Source organism: Coffea arabica, chromosome 1c, assembly GCF_036785885.1.
Source record: "Coffea arabica cultivar ET-39 chromosome 1c, Coffea Arabica ET-39 HiFi, whole genome shotgun sequence".
Lineage (NCBI taxonomy): Eukaryota > Viridiplantae > Streptophyta > Magnoliopsida > Gentianales > Rubiaceae > Coffea > Coffea arabica.
In genome coordinates this window covers 53,322,338-53,341,576 of record NC_092310.1, presented here as the reverse complement: position 1 = coordinate 53,341,576, position 19,239 = coordinate 53,322,338, and the positions used below count along the sequence as shown (strand labels likewise).

The window sequence follows — 19,239 nt, the reverse complement described above, 5'->3', positions numbered from 1 at the left end:
AGCCTCCTTTCCTCTGTAGACCCCACCCATGCAGATAGAACCCAGGTCTCCATGGTGAGTGGTCCATTAGACCATAACCAGCAGGCCCAGACTGCATTCCTTCCCCTACTTTTTGCAGGATTTCTGATATAAACAAAACCAAAAAGAACAGATTTCTGGAAACAAACTATCGTTCTCACTCTAGAATAACAGCCCTTTTGCTGTCATACTAAAAGGAAAACTTTTTTGGAAAAACAGGAGTACATGGAGTGGAACACTTATCTTGTCACTACTAACATGTCTTATCGACAGTAGGGAATATGTTTAGGATTAATATTATATATACTGTCAGTGTAAAAAAATTATTTTACATAATCAAATATAAACACATGACACGTGAGTAAAAAGTAAATTTAAAATTTGAATGACAATAATGTGGCATTCATCTAAATCTGTTTATGTAATAAATTCTTTACATTGGTGGTGTATGAAAACTAATCCCGTATTTTTAAATGTGACTAAAGGTTGAAAATAATGCTTAAAATGTTTGTTGAATAGGTGGTATTTGCAATAAGATATAGCAGCTTTTATTCCTAGTCAAGCGTTGATCTGCTACTGCAATCACTAAAGAGGAGACAACAGGCATTGCTCTGAATTTGGGATGAAATAATGTTGGTGTTGCATTAATGGGCGATGATTTGATGATACAAGGAGGAGGTTCTGTAAACGCAACCGGACTAATTGCTCAGATACCGATGAGTGAGGCCTATTTGGGGCACATTATAAACGCCTGGCTAAGCTTATTGATGCTAGGGGTGGTGTAATTTCAACTTCTAAATCGTGATTGATTTAATCTCTAGCAGCCAGTATTATTTTGCGGCATTCCATATATGAGTCTCTTCAGGGCATGACATAAAGAAAACTCGTTGAGTGAGCAATTCAATAAAAGAGCTTGGATCGAATCGATATTAGTTTGTTTTAATAGTGAGTTTTCTAGGAATTTTTTTTGTAACGTCGTAAATATGATTGATTTTAAATTATTTTTTAATTTTTTAATTATCTATTTATTTCACATACATCACAACACAAATGCTATACCATTATTTTGAACAAATCTTCCAAAAAAACTTCAATCCAAACAGACAAAGTAAACCACCGAGTTTTAGCTCAGTGATCATAAAAAATGGATTAAATCCCTCTTTGGGTCGTAGGTTTAGGGGTTCAAACCCCACCTGCAGTGAAAAAAAATTTTAAGATATGTTAGAATATTCCTTTGGTCTACTCGAATCTGTATACATGTTAGTCCCTTAATCAATCTTTTGAGGTTCCCCCTCCCTGTAGAATAAAATATATTAGGTTATAGAAATGTTATCGTAGTCATAAAAAAAAAAAAAAAGTAACTCTATAATCCTTTATGGTATTATATGAATTGTTTACTAATTGTCAAAAGGTTTGTCATGTATTAGGCCTAATTAGAGCCAAAAATGGAAAAAACACCCGGACCCTTGATCCAAGCGAAACTTGTGTAGATTACTAATATCCTCTCTTATCAGTCATCTGTCATTGAACAGTGAGAATTCGTAAGAAAGGACACGTGGTTTGCTGATTTTCTTCTCAGGATATGTATTTGAATTTTTGAACACCACCCCTTGAGTATAGCTAATTAATCCATCCATAAGTCCATTAGCTAGCCAAACACTCCCAGATGCGATCATAAACTCTCCATAGTTTGTGAAGGAATTTTTTTTTTTTTAACCTCCTTTTGTGGATATTGGTGTGTGAACAACAGAGAGTAAGTCGAGTTACAGAGGGTCGAAAGAAAAGGGCAATGTTAATGGCACTTCAAAAATTGTTTTTCACACTCCTCTTTTAACTTTATTCACCTATAAAATGACAAATTTTTTAGACAAACTTCACCTAGAAAATTCATAAAATAAATGACGATCAAAGTTTTTCTAAGGTCATGATCTATGCAAAGTTTTGAGGGTTGAATATTGGGCCATTTACGTTTGTTGACAAAAAAAAAAAAAAAAGAATGTTGGGCCATTTTGTCCCACTGACTAGTAGTTATGAATTTACTAAGTCATGATTTTGTAGCCCAATGATCTTTGTTTTGTAGACCCATCATTCCAGGTGTTACAAATAATAGGCAGTTGGGTTCGACTTCGTCTGCACCTCGTTGGGCATGGGCCTCAGGGAAAAGGAACGGTCGAAACTGCACTAAGAGCATCCACAATGGATTACACTTTATGGAGTGTAATCCACATGCCACGTCAGCATTTCACTTTGTCCTCTTTTATTACACTTTCACTCACAATGGATTACACTCCACAAGGTGTAATAGCATGGGTCCACAATTAATCAAATATTTATTTTAATAATACATAACTCATATCCCATAAATAAATAAAGTAATTTTTAAAACTAATTTTGTTATTTTTAAAAAATAAAGTACTAACTTTCGTTAAATTTTGTACATTTTGAATTTTTTTATTTTCTAAAAATGATATTATTAATTTTTAAGTTTGAATAATATATTTTTTTCTATGTTTCAAAAATAATATATTGTTATTTTTTTAAAAATAATTATGTAGGAAATTAAACAAATATTTGGAGGTGGAGGATACATGGGAATTAAACAAATATCCGTTGCCATGGGAAGAAGAATCAACGGATTACACGCATCATACATATGATGCGTGTAATCCGCATGACACGGCTCCAATGGGGAGCCGTGTCATGAAGGGGTGTAATGGCTCCCCATTACACCCCCATTGGAGATGCTCTAAGCTTGAAAGAATGACATCGCTCATTTATTCCCAAAAAAGGAGAGCAAAAAGTCAATCCCGACTAATCTACACCACTTCAATCCGGACTTATCTCTCTTAAAAATAAATAAATTAATTAAACAACACGTGTTTCAGGGTGATATTATATATTCGAGCTCGATCAAAACGAGTTCGAATCGAACTGCTGATCGAGTAGTTTGCGAGATCAAGTCAAGTTATTCGATCTAACATCAGTCCTAATCTACACCACTTCAATCCGGATTAATCTTTTCTTAAATAAATAAATAAAACAACACGCGTTTCATGGTGATATTATATATATATATATAAATATATATATGCTTAATTTTAGAATCGATTCTTAGAGTGAAAAGCATGAGATTCAAATCTCCGCTGTTAGCACTTGCTTTCTTGTTTACCTTTTTAATTTTCAAGACAAGATGATAAGCTGTAACGTGTAAAGCTAAAAGAGGAAGAACTGAAAAGGTCCGGTCCGGTAAACGTACCACTTTATCACTTTTGTAGGGATGACTGACTGGCTAATGGAATAATAATAACTGCATCGACAACAATATTTCAATCTCCACAAGCAGTGGATAGCAACATTCTTTATCGGGGGTACACCTTACTATTGCAGCATTCTTGGGCTTCGTGGAAGCAAGTGATTTGCAGCATCCGGACCGGACGAGGCATTCTAACTTTACTCTATGCTGTGCCATGTGTCAATTGGTTTAGAGAGTTCATTGTTACTAATAATATAGCTCCATCAGGGTGTAGTATTTGATACCTTGCACTAATAATATATTTGTTGAAAGAGAAATTTCAAACCTTATGTGCACGAATCGCTTTCTTTCTGAAAAAACAAAGGAAAAAAACAAAAACATCGAGCAATTATGGTGTCGGGCGCTGATTGGCTAGTCCGTCTGCGCACCAAAATTTGTTCGTTGAGGGAAGTTTCAGGAATGTTGGATGTGGAAATTAACGCAGTCCGTTGAATTGGACGACTATTGGACTTCATTATTATTAGTATTAACGTAAGGTTTGTTGATGGCGAGTCGGTCCGCTAGAATTTGAAAGACAAAATCAAAAAATGGTGGAGACTTGGGAGGCGAAGCATCTATGACCTAACAACAGGGAATCTAGAATTCTGGGGCGTTGGTAATATGACTATTCTAATCCTAGGTTCCAAACTCTTGATATACCTTTGTCCCCTGCCCAAATATTTCCCCATCAAAGAATATCAGTCAGTGAGAGAGAGCCATAACCGGCTTCATCTTCGTTCCCTCCCCTTAACAGACTTCAAAAGACCCCAACTCAGATCCGAACATCTCTCCAATCCAGACCTTCCTGCATCGCCATTTTCCACTTCCCACTCTCTGCAATTGCTGAGAAGAAGAAGGCAATGGTAAGCAAACTATCACTCTCTTGGTCCGACCTCCAAACAGTACTGAACGAAACAATCTGAGCATCCTGCTGTTGGTTGGACGGTCGGACCAGATGAACTCTGCTGCTATCCAACGCCCCCCAATAGGCCTCAGCAGCCTTCGCAGCTCCATTACTTGGTTAATTATCACTATGTTAACAATCTATGTTCTGTATTCATCAAAGCTCATATTCAACAAACGTCAGCTCGAATGTCCCTTGCCATCTTCCGACATCTCAACAAGGCAGAATGTTGAAGACAGCTCTCCATTTGCAAACGAATCTACGATCAGCAATTATTCAGCTCAGGAACCTGCCGGTTCTGCGACGGCGCCGCCACCGCCGCCGCCAAGCCTGCCCTTGCGCGATGATACCGAGCTCAAACACATTGCTTTTGGGATTGCCGCCTCGTCGAATTTGTGGGATAAGAGGAAGGAGTACATAAAATTGTGGTGGAGGCCAGGGGAGACGAGAGGGGCGGTTTGGTTGGATAAAAAAGTGTCCACTGGCAGGAATGAGGGGTTGCCGGACATTAAGATTTCTGGGAATACTTCGGAGTTCAAGTACACGAATCGCCAGGGGAAGAGATCTGCATTGAGGATTTCGAGGGTGGTTTCTGAGACGTTGAGGCTGGGGATGAAGGATGTTAGGTGGTTTGTGATGGGAGATGATGACACTGTTTTTGTTGTTGAAAATGTGCTGAGAGTGCTGTCCAAGTATGATCACAATCAGTATTATTACATTGGCAGCTCATCGGAAAGCCATATTCAGAACATATTTTTCTCCTATGCCATGGCTTATGGTGGGGGTGGTTTCGCCATAAGCTATCCATTGGCACTAGAAATAGAGAAGATGCAGGATCGATGCATTCAAAGATACCCTGGACTATACGGCAGTGATGATAGGATACAGGCTTGCATGGCCGAGCTAGGGGTTCCACTTACTAGGGAACCTGGCTTTCATCAGGTAACAATAAATAAACTGATTGGAATAAGGTCATCAGGCTCTTAAATTTTGAGTTTGCTGAGAGCAATAGCAATCTAGAAACCATTATTTGTTGCTTATGTTTTAAGCAGAAATGCCATTGTGTCCTTGATTTCGTAGTTGTAGTTTACATGAACATTGCTGTCACTCTCTTCAGTGCTCCATTATGAATGCAATCGAAGGTGTAGGATAAATTAGGCAACCATCATAAATTGAATTAACTGTTCAGAGTTTCAATCTAGAACTACATGGTGTGTGATAACTTATTTAAGTCCTGTTTTGGTGATAATGCAGTATGATGTGTATGGAAATCTACTAGGACTTCTGGGAGCACATCCGGTGACTCCACTGGTGTCACTTCACCACCTTGATGTGGTGGCACCAATATTTCCACAATTGAACAGAGTTCAAAGCCTTCAACACCTGTTTGAATCGGTTAAGCAAGACTCGGCGAGCATAATACAACAGTCAATCTGCTATGATAAGAAAAGGTATTGGTCCATTTCTGTGTCCTGGGGCTATGTCGTTCAGATCTTCAGGGGAGTCATCTCTCCCAGAGAGCTCGAGATGCCAACCCGAACATTTCTTAACTGGTATAAGCGAGCTGATTACACAGCTTATGCATTCAACACTAGGCCTGTTACCAAACATCCATGCCAGAAGCCCTTCTTGTATTACATGAGCTCAACAAAGTATGATGAAGGAAGGAACCAAATAATTGGAGTTTACTCTCGTTTTAAAGAGTCCAGCCCATATTGCAGATGGACAATGGAATCGCCTGAGAAACTCAATACTGTCATTGTCTTGAAACGGCCAGATAGCAGCCGTTGGCAGAAGGTACATCTGAAGCTTAAGTGCTCTGGTTTATATATTTGTCCGATTATCATGCTACTGATATTAGGTGTTATTTGCTAATTCTGCCATAAATGCCTGTAAACAAATCTCCCCGTTCTTGGAGACTGGGGTCACGCAAACAGTTTAGGAGAAATCCCAACTTTGGAGCATAATCATTTCAAGAAAGTGGAAAATGGCAATCAAGTGTTGCCGTTTTAGACCAAGTAATTCCTGATTTAATCCTTAAAAATGGTTACAAGGCATACAAACTACTTAAAAATGCACTTGCTTATGGTAGCAAGAATATTCGCTTAACACCATGATATGGTATGATAATACTTTTAACACAAAATTGTTAAGCATGATTGCCTCTGCGGGTATAATATTAGGCCCGCCTTCTCTCATTATTAGCTTGGTGTTTGTGTTATTTACATAACTTCTATCAGGACCGACACTAATTATAACCATTCTATCTTGCAGTCACCCAGAAGAGACTGTTGTAGAGTTTTGCCATCCAAAAGGAGCACAAATATGTATATCTGGGTAGGCAAATGCAGAATGGGTGAGGTTAGTGAAATGTAGCAGAAGCAGCAGGCAAGAAATTCGGCCAGGCATCTGTTCTCTTTTCCTTTTCCTTTTCCTTCAGTGGTGTAAAGGAAACAAATTAACTCGTTCCATTCTAACTGGGCATGGAAGATTCAAATTCATTCTTTTGCTACAGCAGAAAACTCAGAACAGCAACATTCACAGCAGAACTGATGCATAAAATGACTAGGCTAGATGCTAGGTAGCATTTTTCTGTGTAAATTTGACAAGGCAGACATTGTAGACCCTTTTACAACAATTACCTTGAAACAAATCAGGAACTGAGAGTTCCTACTTTGGCATTTTTTATTTTTATTTTTCTGGCAATGCAAATTCTGTGTCAAGAGAACTGAAACCTCTAATCCTAAACCATGACTCGAGCAGAAAATTCATCAGTACTTCAATTAGTTCCCCTTGGTGGCTCTGTTACAGTTTGGTTCTCCACTATTAGAATGTGCGAAATTGAGGCATGTGGGGAAGTGGCTGCTGCTGCCAGGAAGGCAAGGTCAACACGAGTTTCGTTTGCGGAAATAGGCTTCTCCACCTTAGGGATCACAGTAACTCTTCCATCCTTGACCTCCAAATTCACTGAACAAAGTTTCACAGATCAAACGATCAGGAGCAATGTTTCATGTAAATGGCAAGTAAAATGCAGCTGGACTTCAATCTGCTGGTTGACATTGAAATGACGGTTATAAAAAAGAATAAAGACAACAGAAATACAAGGGAATCATTTGACTCTCAAGCGTTAGGTGATTATTATTGCTGTTCTTTTTTCACTTCAAAAATGAATTTCACTAGTCTATTTGTTTTCTCAAGTCTAGCAACTCCTGATTGAGTTGATTCCTTCAACTGCCCTTTTCGCAACATCTTCAATCAATACTTTTTTCTGACGCAAAAGTAGCGAGTCACCGTCTGATATTAACGCTTTGTCATTGAAATACAAACAAATCATCTCCCATCTTACTGAATTGTGAAGAAAACTGTACCAAAGATGCATCGAATACTTGTTATTGAGGTTTCAGCAGTTAAAAGGAAGATAGTGTGACTAAATTAAAAAAAGAGAATAGAAGACCAAGGAAAAAGGGAAAGTAAAGGAAAATAAAATGAATACGGAAGAAAAACTGCAAAGGCAGACTAAATAAACTCAGTAAGTCAGAAACTTACATAGTTTTGTTAATTCATTACATAACATTGCCAGAGTCACAGCGATGCTTACTTTTTAAGTATATAAAACTAATCCAGCTGTGACAAATGTACGATCACCAACATTCCTTATCATAGCATAGAACCGAAGGAGAACAGAATCTGATAACCCAAATCCTGACATATCTGACCATGCACGTTAAGAATCTTGATTTTTTCAAGAGAGAAGAGAAGACAAGTATTAATTATTTCCATTATCTCAACAGTCCCAAAATTAGCAGTAAAACCGAGTCATTCCTCATGAAACACAATGATCAACTTTATACACAAGACCTCTGATAAAAATAATTCACTCAAAAGCTGATACATAATGCGTTCTTGCACTTGTCAACCGGCACAGGACAATGAATTCCAGAAATCCAACAAGTTTCTATCAGAGGCAGATATCCGTAAAAATTAGAAACATAGAGAAACCTTTTGAACCTCAAGAAAGCTTTGTCACTTTCTTTTTTCACTCGAGAACTGGATTCAAGCGAACTATTTTCATTCAACTATTCCTCTGAAAGAGACCATTCCACCACTGTTCATTACAGATTAGTCTCCTCTTTTGATTCTTTATAAAGAAAACCATGCAACAGATAAACCGAAAGACCCAGATACATCAGGAGATCAGGAAAAAGTGAGGGAAGAAACTGAAGCAAGAAAACCAAAATAGTATTCAGAAAATAATGATATCTCCAACACTCTTTTACAAGATTGATCTCAGTAAAGCTCTGACACAAAGTGGATTCCATATTTACTCGATAAACTTGACAAACGAAAACTTTAAGGAGTCTGTTAGGCGTTCTTAAACAAAACTAGATAGATGCTTCTCTCAGTGAATCCATACAAATAACACAATCATGTACCATCACCAATGTTCTTATGATAGTAGTATTAAACAAGAACACTTGATTTCACAGCAGAATCTAATAATCTGATCGTTTATAGATTTCCACTGTTCCATCATCACTCAATTTATGTAATATGTCCTTCCAGGAACTAAAACGCAACTGAGTCGTGGATCATGAACAGGTCATATCACTAATATGTAATCAATTTCTTGAAATTATTAACCACCAAAAGAAAATGAAAGAACAATCAGCTACAGAAAATCAACCCACGAAAAGCCCATCCATTAATAGCCAAAATTTATAAAAATGCCGAATCACGCATCACAAACCCGAACAGCCCTGATGAAAATATTCAATAAAAGCTGACATAAAGGAGTAAGCTGAAACCAATAAACACAAAAACTTCCATCAAGCAATGAGCTACTGCAAAGTCCAAGAATAGCCCATGAACTATTAACTGAAAAGAACGGAACATGTAGCTGGTTTGTTGAAGATAATAATGAGAAATACATACCAGGATAGCAGAACCACCAGAGAATGAAGAGGCAAAGAAGGACCATGATAGGAATGATGTGAATGCAATTGTCTGAAAGAGTCCTTCTGCGATGATGATGATGATTGGTGACGCTGAAGATGGGAAGATCATCACCAGCAGCCCTTCCCCTTCTTGTCATATATAGCAAATTGGGTCTCTGCATTTTGTGTGAAGTTCAATTTACTGCTGTGATTTTCTGAGTGTGTGTTACTTGGGGGAAATGTATGTGTCTCTTGAGAGAGGGGAGGGGGGGGGAGAGAATTTTCAAGGGTTGAATGGTTTGTGTTGTTATGGAAATCGGAAATTTGTGCTCTGTTACTTGAATGACGAGAAGGAATCTTGTAATGTATTAGTTAGTTAGTTAGTTATACAGGGAAATGAGAGAGGGAGTCTGATCTTCTGTTATTTGTTCAATTTGGTTGGTTGTGGCGGGAACAGTTTCACGTGCGAAGCACGTGTCAAGGCAAATACTAGTGGAACTTCATTTTAATTGACCCCAGCAAAACTTTTCTGGCATTATTTGTTCATGATTTTAGTGCTGAAGTTCTAAATTAAAACAAAGAAGTAGTACTAATTGCTTTTAATTGTGAAAAGAGATGTTTTTAGTAGGGCTACGATTGCGAACCTATTGCAATTTTATGTGAGTTCTAAATTTAGCAAGAGACATTCTAGTTTTGTTCTTTTTTTTTTTAATCCTTTCATTCCTTCTCAGTTCTCACACCCTTCTTACCCTTAAGTGTTAGGCTAGAAGTGACAAAATGGATATATGGTTGATAAATGGTTTTAGTTAAATGGACAGTGGATCAAATTGATCCAATCCAATTAAAATCATTTAATAAATGGATCTAAATGGATGTCATTTAAATGGATAGTGTAAACCATGATCCATCCATTTATCCATTTACTCTTCCAAATCCTAAATTTAAGATCCAAATATTTTTTTCTAAAAAATACAGATCCCCAAAGTTTTATCCTTAAATCACCTAAAACCTTTTGGTAATAACAAATGCTTGTACTGTTACTTTATTTCAGTTCTTCATAAAATTAGTTTAGTTCCAAGAAAATTTAACTACTTTAAGTATCATTTTGTAAAGTAATGAACAATTAAGAACTTAGCTATATTTTTATAACTTTTGAATGAATTGAATACGGCTTTACAGTGAAAAAAAGTTTACGTTTCCAATTTTTTGCACTCCTGTTCAAGAGTGATGTCTTGAATAAAAGTGGAGTTCTAATAAGAAATCTTATGTTATTTGACAAGTAAATTATTTTCATCACATGTGCACGTAGTACCTAAACATATATAAAACTCCTTATTATACCATTGATATACAAGCTACCTTATATTACTTAGTAAATTAGGTATATATATATATTTTTGGATAGTTGGGTTGGGTGATAAAGGGAGAGGAATTGAAAGTATGAGGATTTGGAAAAAAAAAAAAGGTGTCATTTACATATCTTAACCAATGTTGCGGGGACACTCGTTAGAAAAATTCTTTTATAATTAAAAGAATTAAAAAAATAAAAATTATTTTGACACTGCATGATGCATTCTCGCTTTTTCTTTACTTAAGAATATAAATGTTTGCAATCATTACTACATGAGAGTTTAATTAAAAAAAACAAGAGTAGAGACTAAAATATAATTTTGAAAAGTATGGAAGAAGTCTAGGAACTAGAAGCAAATAAATTGTAATTAATGTTATTGGCAACTTGGCATGTGAGGAAGTTATGAAAGAAAGAATAGGTGGTCCCACAAAATTAATTTGACATATGAGGAAGTTATGAAAAAATAAATAGATTGTCCCACAAGATTTTCTCACATTTTTATAAATGTGTTTTCTATTTTTTAAGTTAAATGGATGTATATGGATAAGATGGATAATCCATTTAAATCCACCAACATAATTGGATTTAAATGGTTATCCATTTAAAACCATTGAATTTATATGGATAATCCAAATCCATTTAAGGTTGGTTTATATGGATGGATTGGTGGATATGAATCCATTTTGCCACTTCTATGTTAGGCATAGGATTTGAACTTTTAACCTGACGAGCTAAATATTTTTTTATGGTAATGAAAAAATATTTTTTTCTCTATTTAGTATACAAGCTAAATAAGTAGTGACAATTAGAGTTCTATCTATAGTAGCAAATAGCTTATGTTAGTTCAACTTTTAGTTATAAAGTATAAAGGAACGATGAAGATGGACATTTTGGGCAAGAAAAGCAGATTTCTATGTCCTTGAAAAATGTGCAATTTTACATTCATAGGATTTTTTTTTTTTTTTTTTTTTTACTTTTTGACATCCATACTAGGGTGAGAGCTTGGAATTTACTACAGGTACGGAGGTTTACACCTTTGATCTGCACCTTATGTTTCACCTAATTGTCAACTTATCCAAGGGGAATTAGTTTACATCCATAGTTCACCATGTTTATAGAATGATGAAAAGTACAGTTATTGGAACACAAAGTAAGCCATTTACTTGGGGGTAAACAAAATTCCCTAGTTTTCCTCTGCACGTAGTTATTGCATAGTTATTATATTAGATCCGGTAAGGAACCCGGCAGAGGAACTGGATCACGGGTTCAACCAGTGGATCACTGTTGAACCGGTGAATATTAATTTAATATTTATAAATAATAAAATAGTAATTTTAATATACATAAAATATTTAATAAAATGCTTTTAGATACTGATTATTATACTTAGAAAGATATATAATAAATATATAGATATTAATAGAAGATTTAATTTCATTTTATCATACTTTTAAATAAATAAATAATATAGTCAAGTATAAAACAAAATTTCTATCGCTTATTTTCAAAACTATAGCATTATTTTATTTTTTATTTAAAAATAATTTAATTTTCTATCTAATCAAATATTATCAGTTTAAAAGTTAAAAGGATTAATTGTATAATAAAAAATTAGTTTATTAAAAAATTAGTTATCAAATAAAAACTAAACAAATGGTAAAGTCTATATATATTTCAATGAAAATCCAATGTACAAATCTTATCAAAAGCAGATATACATTTTGTTTCAAAAACAAAGATCCATAATATAAAAAAAAAGGGTAAATCGGATCAATTGAAAAATCGAACAAATTTTCAATTGAACCAACGGATCAACCAAGTTTGTCTGGATTTTTACCGAATCAATTCTTGTCCAATCACACTAGAGACCCGATCCGGTCTAATGGCCGATTCAACCGTCGAGCCGATCCGAATTTAATAACTATGGTTTTTTGCACTTGGTTAATATCGATTTATTTATATGTCATGTAGATATCAACATATTTTTTTTAGGGGTATAAGCACAAACTTGCTAGAGAATCTTTTAGATGTATGTGAATAATATTTTGAGTTTTGACATTACTAAGGACCTTTGTATTTGTTGAGGATAATCACCGAAGGGCATTCTGATTTCTAAGATTATCCATGGGGATATTTTGCTTGCATCAGCAAAGTCAAGCGCCAACCATTTTTTGAGGGAAGTTTCTGCAATTTTCTTAAACCTGAAGGGTACCGCCTTCAATTTTCACAAGCCTTCAATTTTCACAACCCTCAGAGGAGGTCCTTAAAATTATCCGAGGAGGATTTAATGAAATTCCAGGGCCGAAAACTAAACCACAGACTAGGTGATGACGCAAGTGGGCACTCTGCAGACTCAGGAACATATTTTCTATGCCAATCCAATGTCATCAATAATATTGCGCCAAGTGTCTTGTTATTATTTACACTTGTATTAAACCAAATCAAATTGAATTATTAGAAAATTAAAGTGTAAATAAAAACAAGACACTTGGCGCAATATTATTGGTGGCATAGAAAACATGTCACCGAGAATCCCAAGTGAGGCTTCCAGAGGGCTTCCCTTCTTGGGAAAAGTTCAAGTACGAGCATCATTCTTCCAACAACTTATGCTTCGAATGAAAAAACAAAATGAGCATCATTTCTTCCCACTAAATAAAACAATTTGTCCTCTTATTTCACTATACTTTTCTCTTTTTTGAATTCGAATTGAAGGTTCTTCTTACACATGAGCCCGACTAAAGATTTACCCTGGACGCAGAGCCAAATTTGAGGTAAAGATGGCTGATGCTAGAAGGGGGATTTCTGTTTTTACCAGAAGTACAATGCAGAGAAGCACCCGTTATCATGTGGAAAAGAAATCAGAAAACACATGAAGAGGTACTTGGGCCAAAAAGTAGCACGGATATCAGTCATTAAGCCTGGTTTGCTCATCATCATCATCATCATCATCGCCAGTAGTGGTTCCAGCAAGAGGTTTCTGTTCATCATCTTTTCTTGATTTATATGAAGATGAGCTCTTTCGGGAATTATGGACCGGAAGGCGACTGGGATCATATGTTTGGGATGCAAGGTAATTCAAAGCTATAACAATATCAGCTATCACGGGTCGCATGCTAGCTTGCTCCTGGACGCACATTGCAGCAATTGCAAGAGCTTGATACAAGCCCCTTACGGGATATTGACCTTCCAGCGATGGATCAGCCATCTGAGAGAATTTTCTCCTGTCTCTGAACAAGGGCCGTGCCTGCAATTAGCAAAGAGAATTGCAGGGGTATTATCTATGAATGCCCTACAGAAAAAATAAGAGAGAGACATATCTGTGTCTCTATGTGCGTGCTCATGTATCAGTGCATGCCTGAGCCTGCATGCATGTACAAGTGTGCGTCTGTCCGCATATATAGCAAGAAAATAATCTACCAGAATGAAGCATGCCCATTTTAGGCTAAGGTGCAGGGCAAAAGTGCATCATTTCGACTATCACTAACCTGTTGCACATAGGCAAAAAGAAGGCAAAGCACATAATTAAACATTCAAACAAAGATATTGATTCAAAAACTTCAAAACTGAAGCAGCCAAAACAGTGTATGGGCTATAGGATCCACCAGTAAGTCACCCATTGATGGAAGAGTTCAGATTTTCAAAAACATTCCTTTTCAGATTCGTGGAAATTCATAACATCATTTATATATTTGTTGTAAGCTTATCTAGCAAGCATTGGAGCCCAGATAAGGTACCCATGGAATAGTTTAGCAGACTAACATGAATCAGGAATACATGAATTTATTTTCACAGCTTCAGTCCGACTCCACTAACTTCAAATCAGGACGTTAGTGCCTCTTTTAACACATCTCATGTAGCTTCTATGTTCAAGAGCGCACATATAAATTATCTGCTAATTCTAAGTCATTTGTGGACAGTGTAATGGGTGTGATTGCATCAAACTGACTTCCAGTCACTTAATCTATGGAGACAAAAGAAAGTGATTACTGGTCACAGATATATCACTCCATCCTAAAGAAAATCAAAAAGGAAAAGAAAGAAGCATAATCATAAGTTGATGCTAACAACAGAAGTACATGGGGAAAGAGACATTGGATGCTTTATATGTGGTCCCCATTCTCCAATCTACCTCGGTTACTTAAGCAAAAAGCAACTTTGGTGGTCTAAATGGCAAAAGAATCACAATCCAATTGACAGAAGATCAACTATAGATGACAATTCTTGACAGTCCTCCAAAAAGTTGAAATAAAAAATAAAAGGTGATCCAAAGGAACAAAAAGCAAGGATCCCAATTCAGCAGCTCCATTAAAGGTGCTTCACACTTTAATGGAAGAAAATCTAACGGGCACTTTGCTTAGAGTTCCCTCCGCCACTAGGACATAAACAGTCTCATTTCCATTTCAACCAAGGCAAATACTAGCAGGCAAGAGAGAGGTAGAGCTAAGTTACCCATGCAACCAAATTTTGCTCTGCAGCAGGTCTAGAATCGTCAATTGCTTTCCTGCCAGTGATGATCTCCAGAAGAACAACACCAAAGCTATAAATATCAGATTTGAATGTAAGTTGACCGGTCATTGCATAATCCGGAGCACAATATCCGTATGTACCCATCACCCTGGTGGAAACATGACTTTTATCTCCCGAAGGGCCAACTTTGGCCAAACCGAAATCAGATAGCTTTGGATGATAACCCTCCCCAAGAAGAATGTTAGAACACTTTAAATCTCGATAGATGACAGGAGGCTTCATCTTGTCATGCAAATACTCTAAGCCTCGAGCTGCACCAGCTGCTATATTCATTCTTGTGTTCCAATCAAGCTTTTTTTTATTGGATAGACGACCTACAAGAGTAACATAAATAACTTGACACTCATTGAGGATAAAGTGGCACATTAGCAAGATGGGACAGTTTCAAAAAAGGGAGCGAATATAAGACATGCAGGCAAAAAGAATCAATCAAGAATATATGTAGCAAAACAACTCTAACCAAAATAACAATAATAAGTTCTCCAACATTGCACTTACCATGTAAATGGTCATCCAGAGAACCCAGGGGCATGTACTCATAGACCAACAGCCTCTGAACTCCCTCGGCACAACAACCAATTAACTTGACAAGATTAGGATGATCAGCCAAACTTAAGAATAATGCTTCAACCGTAAACTCCCTGATCCCTTGACATCCATTAGGATCAAGCTGCTTAATAGCTACAATCTACAGGGACAAGAAAAACTAACTTTAGATCTTTTGCAACATCACACATAGTACTAAGCATCTAGGTAACTAACGAATTTCTGAAGACAGTTTTGAGTAGTGGCGAATTTGTCAAATTGCAACCTTTAAAAGAAAACAATAACAAAACTGACCTGACCGGTATCTACCAGACAACCTTTGTAAACTTTGCCAAAGCCTCCCTCCCCCAGAAAATTTTCTGACCTGAAATTTTCTGTAGCAGCTTCCAGTTCGGTATATTGAAAGGCCCTAGAGTTTGATCGATTACCATCTTCATCACAAAAAGACCTCTTACTAGCCACCTCGTCTGGTGCTGCAGATGGATTTATATCTATCTTGTTCTCCTTCTTCCCACCTTTATTTGGGCTCACTTCCCGTGTATTAGCACAAAAACACAAGAAGCACCTAAAAACATAAGTATGATAGAGGCCCACGGGGGAAGAAGGCAAAAAGACATAAAGAGAACATGGGCAAGATGATGCCAAAATATGGATTTCATATGATCCTCAGCTAAGTAGTACCAAGGGATAACCATAATAATTACTAAAACCTAAAAGCAAACAAAGAACCCCAGAAAAGACAAAATCACATAACACTAATAATTAAACAGTAACATCACGAATAACAATAAATATTAGGAAAAAAATCAAGTCGTCCCAAAGACGGTGTACAGCAAACAAGAACCAGCATTCACTATTTCAGACCATCAGGAAAAAAGGGTCAAAGATCCAACCAAACTATGTCACCACAATTGATGATGGACTCGGACACTTTCATCAACAAAGCATCCTGAGCTGAAATTAAATGTAATAATAGTCAACTACATCGAAAGCACACCGACACACATCAAGATTCAAAATTTCCGGCATCCGTCCTAGCACCATGAACCATAACTTACAAAAACCAACGCAGAGAAAGACAACCAGATAATTTCTGACAGACCATCTCCTACAAACTGGAAAACTTTAAGGGAAAATCCTATAAAAGAATTAATTATGCAAATTAGAAAAGGCACCTCGAATCATAGCAAAAGTCCCACTAAAAAGCAGACAAAAGAACCATGCAAATAAAACATCAGGAAGAAGATGGTCAGGCTTCATTCATGAAAAGGAACCAGCAAATTTTGTACCCATTTTCAATTTTCAAGCAAAAGTCATGGAAAAATAACCTTTTTAAGTTTTTCTTGCAAAAAATCAATCAAACAACATACAAAGCTCAAACCTGTTGTGGGTATTCTTTGATCATCTTTTGTATAGTGATTGGTATTGATATGACTATAATTCTTCCTTTTTTTCTCCGGCTTCTTGATTGATGATGAATCTCCTGAACATGGAAAACATCCCATGCTTTTTCCCTCTCCTATCTTTCTATCTATCTATCTCTCTCTTATATTTATATCTATATGTACTGTGTTGTCTGTGCGAAAATGTATATACTCTTGAAAATTATTTCTCCTTTTTACACCCTTCTTCCTGCCTAAAAAGATGTATATGAAACAGAAGGCCCAGACACAGAAGAGAGGAATTTACAAAGCTGGTACAAGGTTCTGTAGAGAAAGACGCATAGAGACACAGACAGCCAACACGGAGTGCTCAGCCTTCAGACACTTCCTTTTGCTCTTCTTACTTTCGTTATTTTGTTTCAGTTTTCTGATTTTTTTTTTCTCGAATTTAACGACCTCGAGATGTTATCGCCTGTGACACACGCTTCGGAGGTATTCCAATAAAACTGCCATGTCATTCTCCCGGATTTAGGTGTGCAACCGACTCTTAGCTTGTCAGAGGTTAGGTGGTTTATAAACAAGTACTGCTAATATAATATTTTCGACATAAGTATTTTTAATTTATCAAAAATTAGAGTATTTAATTTATAAAAAAATTAGTTACTAAACATCATAAAAGTATTTTTTATATTTAAAAGCTTCATTTTTTGGTAAATGCACCGTAACTTCAAACTGGGTTTAAATAAGTTGAATAAGTTCAAACTTATTTTATTATTTTTTTAATTTGAAATTTTATTTAATTTTGACTTGTTTATTTTTTGACTTGAACTCGAACTGGAGTTGAACTTGAATAACTTGAACTTTTAAGATGTAAATTTTGCTTATATGCTAATCGAGCCAATCTTGAATTAAATTTGAGAGTTTATCAAATATAAATTGCTGTTTAAAGTTGGTTTGATTAGTTAATAAACTAAATTCGAATGAGTTCTCATCGACCTGAATTCAATTCGAATATTAAGTAGTTTAATTCATTTTTCAAATCAACTCTGATTCTGCTAGTTAGGAAAAATTGCTACAAACTCCTCGTGTTTATAACAAATCTTTTAGCTTTTTGCTAACTCAATTCATTTTATTTCCTGAATAGCTTGAAACTTATGTCCAAGTTTTAATTTAATTATATAATAAACAAGTTTTATTCTTTTAGAATTTAGTTTGCCTCAAGCTTGAAAAAATAATGAACACCAAATTTTATTTTACCTAATTTAAAATTTATTAATGACTAATTTCAAATGAACACTTATCAAACATAAATCGATGTGCATATCTAGTCATTTTATTCATGTTTATGGCTCCAAAATTTTACTTGTTTTCCTTGTATAGCATTCCATTTTTGCTTCACGTGAATTTAATCTTCAAGAAAGAAAAAAAAAGCATTGTGCTATTTCATCAAACTAAATCAGATAATAATGCGTGTCTTTTTTCTATTATTTTTACCTCATCAAACTGAGCCAATGAAACACAATCTTAACCATTAATCCAAATCATGCATGCATCCAATAATTTAATTTTATTATTTGGAGTCGACGTATTGTATTGTTTAAGGATTCTTGTACCATATTGTTTTAACGCATTAATGTTCCAATGGCATTTGTTGATTCATATAATTTGCCATTTAAAAGTATAATCATATTTAGCCTCAATTTGACGGAGAAATGATGGATTTGTATGGCATAACGGAAAGGAATATGAGTGAAAGATCTTGGATTTAAGGCCGGCTACTTGTACTATTAAAAAAAATCTCAAATTGATGAGATAGGTATATTTTCAAATACTTCACCAAGTAAATTTCTCGGTTTAAATGTGTGAGACCAGATTAGTATTGGGAAAGCGAGAGGGACCTTTTCAGCAATTCCCCGGCAAAGTCCATTCGCACCACAAGAAAAAGTGGAGCATTCTCATTGGAAGCTTTCCGTAGCTCAAAAAAGTTCACATGCAGCAGATCTTACTTTCCGATTATTAATCACAGTTTAACTTTTGTCACTGGCAGGGGAAAAGTCAAAGTTAACTGCTAACAACAGAGGGCCGATTTATGACCGTCGATCCAAGGTTCCGTGAAGCGGCAATCAGCGGTGCTGTGATTTGAGGTGGAATCAACAGTGCCATACACGTTTTCAGGTGGAGAGAAAATCAACGGATCGCATTTAAATCGCTTTGAATTGATTGCATATTTGACACAGGCTTTAAGGAAATGGTTTGACTTTCAACAGGAAATTCATTAAATTTTT

At 35.9% G+C, this 19,239-nt stretch overlaps 2 protein-coding genes and 1 long non-coding RNA gene across 3 annotated transcripts; 1 reads left to right on the top strand and 2 right to left on the bottom strand.

Annotated features, from left to right (window-relative positions):
* Positions 1–3,666: 3,666 nt before the first annotated feature.
* On the top strand, positions 3,667–6,895 carry LOC113728398 (uncharacterized). Its single transcript, XM_027252841.2, has 3 exons — positions 3,667–5,156; positions 5,469–6,011; positions 6,489–6,895. The coding sequence occupies exons 1-3, from the start codon at positions 4,266–4,268 to the stop codon at positions 6,588–6,590; spliced, it is 1,536 nt and encodes a 511-aa protein (XP_027108642.2). The 5' UTR covers positions 3,667–4,265; the 3' UTR covers positions 6,591–6,895.
* LOC140036175 (uncharacterized) lies at positions 6,752–9,415 on the bottom strand. The gene is made up of 2 exons (XR_011839989.1): positions 9,147–9,415; positions 6,752–7,181 (listed from the first exon to the last, which is right to left on the bottom strand). It is a non-coding gene; the product is annotated as an uncharacterized lncRNA (long non-coding RNA).
* Positions 9,416–13,148: 3,733 nt separating this feature from the next.
* Positions 13,149–17,384, bottom strand: LOC113728414 (probable serine/threonine-protein kinase PBL7). The gene is made up of 5 exons (XM_027252842.2): positions 16,954–17,384; positions 15,867–16,102; positions 15,525–15,714; positions 14,949–15,340; positions 13,149–13,743 (listed from the first exon to the last, which is right to left on the bottom strand). Exons 1-5 carry the CDS (start codon positions 17,075–17,077, stop codon positions 13,405–13,407), a joined length of 1,281 nt encoding a protein of 426 aa, XP_027108643.1. The 5' UTR covers positions 17,078–17,384; the 3' UTR covers positions 13,149–13,404.
* Positions 17,385–19,239: the final 1,855 nt, after the last annotated feature.